Below are 13134 nucleotides of genomic sequence, written 5' to 3'. Positions count from 1 at the left end.
TATATATATATATATATATATATATATATATATATATATATATATATAATGAAGAAATGCTGGCACTCACTGCTTGAACATGTCCATCCCACCTGGGTGCCTCCAATATACGTGATGCACAAACCAATCCAAAGCAGTGGCTCTCGCAAGACTTGATACAGCAAATAAAGTCGTGGTGTAAAAACACAGAGCTCACAACAGATACCTCCGTGCGGTCAACGTTTCATTTCATAAAAAATTTCATCAGGACGATTTGTGTGTGTGTGTATATATATATATATATATATATATATATATAAATAAAAAAAGGGGGGAGGGGTAGCACTCACCAGTCTTCTTAAAAACATCTCTTTATTGCATCTCAGTAAAACCTTGACAAAGGTCCATGCACAGGACCGAAACGTCGGATTTTGAAATGGTGTAACATTTTTACTGAGATGCAGTAAAGAGATGTTTTTAAGAAGACTGGTGAGTGCTACCCCCCCTTTTTTTCTACTTTTGCATGAAGAGGATTATTGTGATCCCATGTGGGTGTGTCACCCCAGCAATTAATTATATATATATATATATATATATATATATATATATATATATATATATATATATATAATAATGTGACAGGTTTACTTTTAGCGTATTCAGTTTAATCACACAAATTTAAATTTACCAATTTTTGTATGTTTAAGTCTCCATTTGGAAACCAATTTTACCTGGTTGCATTATTGCTGCAGCACCAGCACGGATGTATCGCTACATTCACCCAGCAGGTGGCGTACATACGTCTTTCGGGTTTCTCATGGGCTTATTATCAAAGTGTTCTACTTACAAAATGTCAAGAACTAGTATAGAACTGAAGGCAAACCTTCATCAGTCACTCAGGATAACGCTTTCCACACCATAAATAGCAATGTGCCTCTTACAGCTGAGTTCTCACAACAGGTTTTTCTTTGCTTCCGTCTGAAATAAAGGTCCGAAAGAGGAGACTGTGAATGATTTCTGGAGAATGATCTGGGAACAGAATACGGCGACCATTGTCATGGTCACCAACTTAAAAGAAAGGAAGGAGGCAAGTATTAAGCTTTGTTGCTCCGCGTTTCATAGGTTTTGCCAGGTCATAGACCATCTGTTGCACAGTCCTTTGCCAGATTAATGAGCATGGTTTTAACTGTCTGTAAACCTCTGGCATTGGTAAAGCTGCACAATGGTTGCTGAACGGGGATGTGAGTGCTTTGTCCAATGAGATGCTGGAATATCTGTCACCTGGTGTCTGTTATGTTTCACGAGTCCGTCTCAGGGCTGAGTACCTTGGAAGAGGTATTGTTACCCTCCAGTGCAAGGTTTCTCCTCCTGTAGTATATTTGCCACATGGTAAAACTTGAGGGATTGTATCTACAAACATATGTATGTGGCTCAGGCTCCCTTATCTTCTATTTTTCCCTGCAGAACTCTTCTAGTCCCTATCTTTGTCCCGCAGGTTTGACACTCCCACAGATCAGTATTTTTCAAGCTTGGGATTGTTTTGACCGTTCCAAAACCTTATTATTTACCTGAAGTCCATTGAATCCAACCCCCCTGTGCCCATGGCTGCCACACTACCGTACTGGATCCCTCACCCCATCAGTAATGTTTACCTCCAACTCTCGCCTGGTTTCCTTCCGATTTATCTTCTCTGATCGCGGGCAAAAAGCTAAAAAAAAAATAATAATTTCAACCGTATATAGCTCATGGTAGAAATGTTCTGGATTGCCTAAGAAGCAAGGTTGCATAAAATTGGATTTAAAAAAATAAAATAAATCAAAAACGGATTTATTTGATTTAAATCAGTTTTTTTGGATTTAAATAGGATTTTTTATTAAAACATCTTTTTAAGTAAACGTTTAAAATTTGTAAACGTTTATTTACTTTTTTTTTTTTTTTCTTTAAAAAATCCTTTTTAAATCAAATAAATCCATTTTTCAAAAAAAAAAAAAATCCAATTTTATGCAACCCTGCAAATTGGTTGCTTGTTTTAGATGTTGACTTCTGAGATACATTTGTATGAAAGGTCTCTTTCTAGCACTGTTCCCATGCAGACCATTGTTGTGTACTGTGAATCACTACTGCAGGGTCAGCTAATCCTTCTTACTGACCCTTCTCAGTAATGTATGGCTGTCTAGGGGACTAATAGGAGTCAGTTTAGTGTTTTGGGGTTGTCTTGTTTTTATTACTGTAGGTGCTTTTCAGTCAGATTGCTCCTTTCACAGGACTAAAGTTGTTACAGATGTATGAAGCCTGTCCCCGTTTTCTCATCACATGTCACGTTGGTCCCCGCAGTGTAAATGTGCGCAGTACTGGCCAGACCAGGGGTGCTGGACGTACGGGAATATCCGAGTGTCAGTGGAAGATATGACTGTATTAGTGGATTACACCGTGCGCAAGTTCTGTATCCAGCAGGTAACGTAGTGGATTATTATAAATATTATAATGAGCATTTTCCTGTCACGAATCACAATTAGCTCCTGACGGGCGACACTGTTCATTCCAACTGATGTTTAGTCACAAAAAAAGCGGTTTATAAAAATAGAAAGTTGCCTTGTTATATCATAGTGTAATTGTACTGTCATGTCTATACTTGGTTATTAGAATGAGGAGGAGATGTATCTAGTGGTGGAGAAGTTGTACAAAGCGACCAATCAGCATCTAACGGTCGTTTATGTAGCACCGTCTTTTAAATATACAAAAACAAAAGAAAATATCTGAGCACTGGTCTAACTGTTGACAATAAGGGCAAAATTTACTAAGCGGCGGTTTCTATTCTATTCTAAACCCCAGCGGTAGAATAGACTAGAACAGGGCTGTCATTTAGAAACCACTGCAAAACTGCCACCAAACCCCCGGGGTCTAGAATAGATTAAAAACTGCCACCAAACCGCCGGGGTTTAGAATAGAATAGAAACCGCCACCAAACCGCCGGGGTTTAGAATAGAATAGAAACCGCCGTCAAACCACTGCTTAGTAAATTTTGCCCTAAATCACTAATCAAATTGCAGCTTTCTAAAAACTTCCATAAAAAGTGAGCGCTATTCAATTCGTTAGAATTTAAACATTTATTAAAAATAATAATTCCATAAAAAATCTATAAAAATTATCATAAACAGCAGCAATAACTATTAGATTCAATCCTGAATATAATCTTCCAGAATCCAATATACAGACATTACTTCACAATAAGGAATCAATACATTTGTTAATAAAGACATTTTTTATTGCAGGTAATTTCTTTAAGACAATTTCACTATACACACACCTGCTGCTTGTTTATTCCTTTACACAACGTATTAGTCATGCATTCATTGTTAGTACGCAGCCAGTTTCTTATTTATAAAAAACACTTGTTATTTAAGAAGTTTGATCTTGAAAGCATGCTGAGTAAAAAATCAGTAATAAGGTTTTATTTGGGTCTCAGAAAAAAGTCCTTTATATACAGTCACTTAGGGCTCTATTTATTAACATTCTTTTTACTAAAATAAAGTGAAAAAGGGGTGTTTTCACACCCTTTCCACATTATTTTAGTGTCACCTAAATTTACTAAAGGGCAACTGTAGTAGAATTCGTAAAATTCTACTCCAAGCCAAAATGATCACTTATTTTTAGCAAGCAGATCGCATTTCCCATAATTGTAATGGGAAATGCGATCTGCCTGAGATTTAATAAAAATAAACTGTGAAAAAATACCAGAGGAAGTCCTGTGTTGATAACGCGTTATCCAGGCTCTCCCCCGGTTACCGGACTCCTGCTCTGCTCTAACCGACCACATATATACATATAGACCACAATCTGATCTTCTAGAAAATAGAAAAAAAAAAAACTTACCTGAGTCCAGGGCCGGTGATTGGTGCTCTGGTGATGCCCTCCGTGGCTCCGGTCAGCTGGTCTCCCATCCTGCAGTGTGCAGGATGGGATTGGGGATGGGGGGGGGGACTGGGTAGTAGTGGCGGCCGGTCGGCGCAGGCGCCTTATCGCTGAATTCTTTCCGAAAAAAAAGAGATAAGGCTGCGTAGGGGATTCGCAGTGACAGAGCTTTATCGCAAGTTCTGTCTCTGCAAGCGATTTTTAATAGATCCCTGTGATATTGCCCAGTAATATCACACTACAATCTGCATTTTAATGCGGAGTGTAGTAAATAGAGCACTTAATAACTTATGGATTGCAGTTGGTTAATAGGATCCTTTTCACAACTTGTTAGATTTACCACTATCTCTGACAGGCTTCTTGTAATAGCTGAACATAGACACAGTCCAGGTCCCCAGTAAGCTAAGTTGGTCACTTTTATCACCTGCTGCTGGTATTTACCAATCATGCAGCCTGGTCTAAAGAGATATTCAGAAAAGTAAATGCTTCTCAACTTGGTCTGTTCTCCTGTCATCAGCCTCCTCGGAGTGATAGGGGTAGTGTATAACGTGTTTCTCAGCCTACAGTGTCAGCGGCCTCCTGAGTGATAGGGGTAGTGTATAACGCGTTTCTCCGCCTACAGTGTCATCGGCCTCCTCAGAGTTATAGGGGGTAGTGTATAACGCGTTTCTCCGCCTACAGTGTCAGCGGCCTCCTCAGAGTTATAGGGGGTAGTGTGTAACGCGTTTCTCCGCCTACAAACAGCGGCTTCCTCAGTGATAGGGGTAGTGTATAACGCATTTCTCCACCTACAGTGTCAGCGGCTTCCTCAGAGTGATAGGGGTAGTGTATAACACGTTTCTCCGCCTACAAACAGCGACAGCGGCTTCCTCAATTACCTGCATGAAAAAATTCTTTATTAACAACAGATTTATTGAGTCATTATTGTGAAGTACTGTCTGTATATTATATTCTGGAAGATTATATGCAGAATTGAATCTAATAATTATTAGTGTCTTTTAAATGAAAGTAAAGAGCTTGATTGGTTGCTTTGGGCAACTACTCCACTGTATCTCTATCCAAGACTTCATACATCTCCCCATGTGTGCTTCCTCCCGGTGTTATCTCCCCTACCTATAAGAAGCTGCCAGGACAATGTGACAGCCTGATCAAACGTCACGGCTACATGTGTCAGACATTGGATGCTCAGTACAGGGGAACACGAGAAATATTTTACTGCTCCCTTAGGGGGAGATTTATCAAACCTTCTAAAGTGCACCACCTGTTGCCCACAGCAACCAATCAGCTCCTAGATATCCTTTATGTAGTATATTCTGTAAAATGATAGCTACGATCTGATTGGTTGCTATGGGCAACATCTTCACATGTCCTCTTTAGATGGTTTGTTACACCTCCTCCTTGTTACCATGGTAATGGCTTCTCTCTCAGTGCACAGTGCTACTGTTAGTCTACAGTCGCATGGTATAACGCAGGACATAAAGCAAATATTGTAACAGTAATGTATTTTTATTCTGTATCTGTGTCACTTTAATATGGTGCAGTCATCATAGCATGTCAATATACTTTCTAATATACATCAATCCAGCTTTTGACTTCTAAGCGCCTTGAGCGTGGTCTCACCCCCTGCGCAGTGCAATGGGTAATTGTGTTTGCAGAACCCATATTCAGCCTAGAAAATGGTGACACCAGAGCTGCATACAGCATGAATTATTGGCTCAGCCCACAAGGCGTCTGCCTCCACCAATCTTGTCATGTTCTAGTGTAAAAACCGCTATGCACCAAAATGGCGTCAGTGGGGATGAAGCTTACAGTATGTCCATGTACAGATGGAAGGTGGAATATACGCTTACTCTGAGATCATGTCACGGCCCAGCTCTGAGGTAAAAGTTGTCCTTTGAGGGGAGCAGTGGCAGAAAATGGCTGAATCTGTTTTGCCCTTCTCTCAGGTCGGTGATGTCACGAATAAGAAGCCTCAGCGCCTTGTCACACAGTTCCACTTCACCAGCTGGCCCGATTTCGGGGTGCCTTTTACTCCCATAGGGATGTTAAAATTCCTGAAGAAGGTGAAGACCTGCAATCCGCAGTATGCTGGGGCAATAGTTGTACACTGCAGGTCAGTGAGCCGGCGGCCACGTCCGACCATGGAGCTTCTGTTGTATGTAATGTAGCTATAAAGATGGCCGCAGACAGACTTCATGTATAGGACAGTTCACATCTCCTTACAGTGGTTTCAGCTCTAGCGACCTGACCTAGTCTCACATTGTGTGTATGCATTCCTTTACCTGGGAATTACTTAGTTTTAACCAATAGTGTATGTATTTTTATTTTGTGGGCAAAGTGAGTGGTGGAACCACGGGCCCCCTTCAGCCCTTGCCAGGTGTAGAGATGTCTCCTCTCAAGGGAGTTAGTATACCAGCCGCGCTCTAAGCCCAGCGCAATGGATAAGGCGCCCTGACTGTTGCAATTTGCAGGGAAAGTGACTTTGGTGACTTCACAACATCTCAGTCTCGCACAGAACCTGGACAGACTGTTTGTTAGCTCCACCACTGGCCAGCGATGGTACTGCATCCTTGGGGGGGCTACCAGTGGAATAGTCCAATCACAGTATAGCATTGTCGGGCTATATGTTGTGTGCTACAACTGTACTGCGTTACATTATTGTTGGCAGTTAGATTGTGGATAGATTATAGGATGTTTTTGGTCCCTGGCTGTGTGTTGCTGATACATTCTGTGTTTTGCTCCTTAGCGCCGGGGTGGGCCGCACAGGAACGTTCATAGTCATAGACGCCATGCTGGATATGATGAACGCAGAGAAGAAGGTTGATGTTTATGGATTTGTCAGTCGGATCCGGGCTCAACGCTGTCAGATGGTACAAACAGATGTAAGTAATGCACTCTTGTGTGGTGATGTCCTTCTATCCCCCATTAACGTTCTCCCATGCTTATATTATCTATACGGCGCATGATACTTGTAAGAACATGTCCATAACCTATTAGACAACTTATTATAATTCACAGGTAATATCTAGAGGGGCATATTCAATTGGGCGCGAGGGGGTCTCCGGTCGTCTCTGAGGCTCCCGGTGGCCTCCCCTCTATCTTCTCACTGGGGAAGGGGCTGCTGGGAGTTCTGGTGGCTGCTGGGAGGCACAAGGGGTACTGGGAGATGTTGTTCTCCCAGCGCCCATTACGGGGAGGGGGGGGGGCATACTCACACTGGACACACACACACCGGGGGTCACACACTCACGCACACACACTGAAATACTCACCGCTGCTGCAGAAGACAGCACTCCAAGAGGCGAGTAATACTGACTAATTGATTTTTGCTTTTTTTGCCCGCAATTGAATATCCCCCATAGTGTTATAATGTGCTCTCTGCCACATAGGGGCTTATATGTCCTCTTCTAGAGATTAGACATCCATTTATAATAGTGTAATCAGGTGTGTATTATTGTACTATTCAAGGCATGGTGAGGAGAAAAAAAATATATATATATTTAGTCCTAAAATTTGCTGATAGGGGAAAATATGGCGTTGTACAAGGTAAAATGCATGAAAAGGGACCAACGAATGAATAATTAATAGAAAACTAAAATGTTTGTTTTCCTCTTTGTAAAAACTGAAAGAACAATTTGGGATATTGGCACTACTGTGCTTTATAGCTCTGCTGATGGGAGAAATGCAAAACTTTACATGTATGCACGTTTTCTGCTCTCTGCAGCATGCACGTTTTACATGTTCAGAGGTCTCTGTACTAAGCTTCAGAGAGAGATAAAGTGGACAGAGATAAAGTACCAACCAATCACCTCCTAACTGTCACTTTGCAGGCTGTGTTTGAAAAATGACAGGAGCTGATTGGTTGGTACTTTCTCTATGCAAGGTAACGATATTAAAATGAACCTCTATATACCCCTGCCTGTACCTTCTAAAATCCTTCCTATAAACCTCTAAGGATGACGCTAATTTGCGTACGCAGTCATACAATAAATAGAGACTTAGACCTGGAATCTGTGGTTCCAAACCACAAGTGTTATTCAAGTAAAAGTTCAGACAGTTACACGCAATTGAGACGCACAATTCAAGTACAGTATACATACGCAGCGCTTCCGGACCCGAAGATAGGCATCAGCAAGAGACCCCTCATCATACAGCATTCAGCACGAAGACTAAGAACCAGCGTTTGAGCACACATATTTATACCCCCCCAGAATAGACAGGACAATAGAGAAGTTTGCTGCTGATGTCATTGGTTCCCAGGGGAGAAGCATCTGTTACAGAGCATTTAACAGGCTGGTTCAAATAGACTCTCCCTGCCTCTAACAGCTGGGGATCTTTCCCTTCCCGCCCCCTGTAACATCCTAACAGTTGTTCATGAAATATACATTTTGTTGCTTGTAGCCTCTGCGATCCATAACTCGAGAATGCATGATGCGATCTCCCCACCGATAACTCCGGAATACTGTAAAAAGAGTACGCATCAGTACAAAACCAAACACGACTTGTTTAGCATGTATAAAACCTTAGTTATGAAATATCTTTATTTCTCAGCATTTAAACTAACCGAACCTACTTAAATCATACACTTTAAAACGTATTGAACCTTATGTGTGAATATGTAATGTGTGAGTATTCGGGGTTTGATATAAGGACGCTAGTTAACTTGGGCAGATGCGTGCGCATGAAGCTAATAAAACAGCGGTTTCATACAAAGTCCTATGCATTCGCTAATATGCGACTAGTTAACAGCGCAATTGTGCGTATTAATGTGTGTATGAGAAATGGTGAAAGATGCAATCGCATGGTGCTAATAGTATTATCGCCACATGTACTAAAATGTGAGTTTATCTAAAATGGTGCTTAGGCGGCCATTCGCAAAATGGCGTCTTGCGATCTCATTTTCAAGATGGCGTCTTGCGGCCAATCGCAAGTTGGCATCGATTAAATCTTAAACTGAACTTGTCTCAGCCAATTATTCAGCTTCGACAAAGGCTTAGTACATAGGACCTCATTCAGAGTCTGTCGTTGCGGCCGCAGGGTCGAACGCCACCGATGTTCGCTATACTGCGCATGCGTAAAGTTCGCAATGCGCGTGCGCAAACTAGCCGCTACGATCATAAATGTCTCTCTCCTTGAACACAGCCAGGTTGGTAGTTTGAGTGACGGATGGAGGCGTTTGTGGGTGGTAACAGGGGAAGGTGCTTGAAAACGGGGAAGTGGAGATCCGAACGCAGGCGTGCCTAATTATGCGAACGACGTTTTATGGGAGTGCATACGGTTTATGGGAGTGCATAATTAACAAAGTAGTGTCATGGCACATGTGACATGGGAGGTTTTTACACTGACATGATCGTAGAGCTTAAGAGAGGGTATGGGCAACCTTAAGCTCTACGACCTGTTCCATTGGTTCCCGATGGTCTCGATTAATCCTTATATGCCCGGAGATGACGTGCAATGCGTACGAGAAGGGGGCGTATTTTTTTGAATTCTGACCGCTTCCTCCCCTTGGTCGGCCAGCTACCGATCCGAACTTAGGGACGCAACTTGCGAGGGAATCATTTACATATCCGGCCCCTTTTCCCGTACGACCGTGCTGCCGCCTCGACCGACTCTGAATGAGGACCATAGTCCCCTTAGTATGGAATAAAAATTTCAGGTTCAGTTTCTTTTTCATTTTTTTTTTTACGAAGCAGAAAAATTTAAAAAAAACAATAGTTTTACATTTTAGGTTTCCTTTTAGTTATTCATTTGTTGGCACCTTTTTCATGCATTTTACCTTGTACTGCGCCCTATTGGCAGGTTTTAGAACTATTTCTTTTCCACTGATTCTTCTCCCTGTGCCTTGAATATTCTACTTAGTAACTTTGGCAGCGTTTCTGTCTATTAGAGCTGCAGACAATAAAGAAACTTTAATTAGAGCTACGTTGTTTATAAGAACATTTGTGCCACCACGATAGTCCCGAATCTACCTTAAATTGTACCGTAGGGAGGAACATGTTATTATCTATGTAAGTATTACAATATAGGCCGGTATCCTATTAGCCGTAACACACAGGATCCATGAAAAGTCGCGGAGCTATGTATTTTTCGCAGCGAGATAGAGGGCTTCTTATTATGGATTTCCTGAGGAAGGCGGAACAAAATCCCTGATAAGTGCCGGCATTGGGGCTCATTGGAAAGCCCCAAGAGATGTAATTAGCCACTGTAACAGGATACTGGCCATACCGGCCTTAATGTGTATATTATAATGTAGGAGGGTCACATATGAGGTCTACAAGCCTGTAAAGAGACTGCGGATCAGCCGCCTTTATACAGGGCACAGACTTCAGAGATAGCTGCTCATTCTTTAGAGCGCCAGTTTAAAACCTTTTGGTAAGCGAGGGTGGGTGGCACAAAGAGGGGACTCTGTGTGTGTTATCCCTATTACGCTAGCAGCAATAACCCTGGTTATTACACATGAGCGCGAAGCAGCCTGGGTTACTGTGCAGTGTGAAAGGGCCAGGTTGAAATAAGCCAGGTCGGCATTTCAGCCCTGGTCACGAGAATGGTCGAACGTGTGTTCAACTCCGGCGCGTGATGCAGTGTGAACGGGTAACCTGGGTCGATGTGACTTGGGTCTTGTTCTCTGCATAGGAAGAGCCAGCGCTTGGAGATGAGATGATCTCATAGCGCCCGGCTCATCACGTGATGCCGATGACGTCACTAGTGCCAGTCTTTCTGTAAGGGGTCTCAGCCGGGTCGCACCCGGAATGAAGGCGTGAACATAATCCCGGGTGCGACCAGCCAGTCAGATGTAAAAGAGGTATTGCATACATTGGAGAATGAGGATGGGGGCGACTTAGCATCTTAATAATCAAGGTTACAGCAAGTTCTCCGCACCTAGGGAAAACCAGAATATGGCGTGAATTCGGTAAACAGTGATGTCATAGCGAGGCCTGGCCATAGGAATGTCATCACTAGTGGCGCTGATGTGTCTCCATGCCTTGGCCCCTCTCCCCCCCAAGCGCCGTAATTTCAGCAGTAGAAGTCATTTGGGAGGAGAGCATGCTTTGAACGTTTGGAAGGTCCTATATATTTGATGTGTTTTTCTGTTGTGTTAAACCCTTTTCCTGCTTTCTATGACGTAACCGTCCCTCCCGATTGCGTGCGCTCCTAGATGCAGTACGTATTCATTTACCAAGCGCTCCTGGAACACTATCTGTACGGAGACACAGAGCTGGAAGTCACGTCGCTGGAGACCCACCTCCAGAAGTTGTACAATAAGATCCTTGGGACCAGCAGCAATGGCCTCGAGGAAGAGTTCAAGGTCAGATTTATTTTTTAATTTTTTTTATTTTTATGTGAAGCTGATATACAAACCAGGGCTTTTCATCCACCGCCAGGGCTGGATCTATGTAATTATCCTTTATTTATACGGTGCCACAAGGGGTCCGCAACGCTGTACAGCAACGAGTATGAACAAAACAAGAAAGAAGTGACTTACAGTACAAAACATTGCGGGACATGGTTTTATAGACATTGCTGCATCAGCTGTCATAAAGCCCAAATCAGCAGTGCCAGCTGAACCCAAAGGTTTAGTGCCGTTGTTGGCAGTGGGGAGGAGATGATGGTATAAGTGAGGGAAGTAAAAGCACATGTGGGAAGAGGGCCCTGCTCGTGAGAGCTTACAGTCTAAAGGGGAGGGGCAGTCACACAGGGGTGACATATAGGGGAGGGTCCGTGAGGAAGGAGCATGGAGCAGTGGGTTAGGCTGAGAGCTGGATGGCTTTGATAAAGAAATAGGTCGTTGAAGCTTTGTAGAGAGGTAAACCAGTCTAAGAGGGAGAGAGTTCCAGAGGAAAGGAGCAGCACAGGTAGAGTCTTGGAGGCGTGACAGGGAGGGAATAATCAGTTTGGGGGAGAGGAGGTAATAATTTGTGGAGCAAAGTTGGGGGAGGGAGTGTGAAGACAAAGCAACAAGAGGGGAAGAGAGTTGACAGTGTAAAGGTTAGACAGACATTCCCTGTAGGAGATTGTATCTGAGCCTGATTGTGTCAAATCTGCTCTTGTTTTTTTTTTTTTTTTTGATACTACAGAAATTAACGTCCATTAAAATTCAGAACGACAAGATGAGGACGGGGAATCTACCGCCAAACATGAAGAAGAACCGCGTCCTCCAGATAATCCCATGTAAGTGTCTCACTGCGGTTCGGGTAGTACTTATTACATCTATAGCTGCCATCTTTAAAGTGGGCATGCCCTTCTTACGCCATCTCTTTTGTTCATTTTTCTGTTGTGCAGATGAATTCAACCGGGTCATTATCCCAGTGAAGAGAGGGGAAGAGAATACGGACTACGTAAATGCCTCCTTTATTGATGTAAGTCTTCTATTAGAGTGTGTTACACACATACTACTGTATTACTGAGTCATTATTTGGCTAAGGGTTATTTTCTGTAAGTACGGTATATATTAGTAGAAGGGAACACCTCATGGGTCAGCAGGGTCTTGGAGATTCCTGGTGAAGGGAACGGTTATCATTATCCTCTTATTTACAAATCGCTGACATATTACACAGTGCTGTACATTATCAACATACTATGTGCAATGACAGCAGGAAAAGGTGGCCCACGTGAGCTTGCAATCTGAGATGTGCAATTGATACGTAAGGTAGCTGGTGGTGGGGAAAGTGTAAGCCGCAACATTATCAGCCACCCGAGCCGTAGAGAGCCGGCCCGGGGGAGGAGGTGCATCCTAATCGCAGGAGGCGTGGCCCTGTCCCCTTAAAAAAACAAAAAAGCTATTTGCAGTGGCGCTGGGGAGGGGGGTGCTTTGAGCCCCTCAGTCCGGCGCAAATCCAGGTTAGGGCAGAGGTTCCCAAACTCTGCCATCACAGTCCATGTTTTAAGGCGATCCATTTTTGAGCACAGGTGACTTAATTTGTACCTCAGTCAATTTGATTTAACTATCTGGACACAAGAATGGATATCCTTAAAACCTGGACTGTAGTTAAGGAGTTTGGGAACCTCTGACCTTAAAGCTGCTTCATCCCACAAAACAGCCGAGCAGAGGGACAGGTGCTGAGAAACATTATTTTTCAAAGGGTGGCGCTTCTCTATCTCCCATGATCCTGGGTGCAGCACAGAAACCAAAATCTGAGGGGCTTTGCTTGCCGTGTACCGAAATACTGTGTGTAAGTTAATGGAAGAAGTGCTCTTATCCCTTATTAAAGCGCTGTTCAGCCTAAATGGCATTTTATGCTTTAT

At 43.0% G+C, this 13134-nt stretch overlaps 1 protein-coding gene across 2 annotated transcripts in view; it reads left to right on the top strand.

The window, feature by feature from the left end:
* The window catches only part of PTPRA (protein tyrosine phosphatase receptor type A), a 161533-nt gene that overhangs the window by 136105 nt on the left and 12294 nt on the right, over positions 1 to 13134 (top strand). For both annotated transcript variants that reach the window (XM_088448934.1, XM_088448933.1), the window contains 7 exons: positions 969 to 1066; positions 2314 to 2433; positions 5838 to 6004; positions 6638 to 6773; positions 11048 to 11197; positions 11967 to 12060; positions 12172 to 12248. In XM_088448934.1, the coding sequence (XP_088305060.1) occupies positions 969 to 1066; positions 2314 to 2433; positions 5838 to 6004; positions 6638 to 6773; positions 11048 to 11197; positions 11967 to 12060; positions 12172 to 12248 (842 nt within the window). The remainder of the gene's footprint in view (positions 1 to 968; positions 1067 to 2313; positions 2434 to 5837; positions 6005 to 6637; positions 6774 to 11047; positions 11198 to 11966; positions 12061 to 12171; positions 12249 to 13134) is intronic.

The sequence above is a fragment of the Taudactylus pleione genome, unplaced genomic scaffold (assembly GCF_031769625.1).
Source record: "Taudactylus pleione unplaced genomic scaffold, aTauple2 ptg000472l, whole genome shotgun sequence".
In the NCBI taxonomy this organism is placed as follows: domain Eukaryota; kingdom Metazoa; phylum Chordata; class Amphibia; order Anura; family Myobatrachidae; genus Taudactylus; species Taudactylus pleione.
This window is presented reverse-complemented; position numbering and strand designations above follow the sequence as displayed.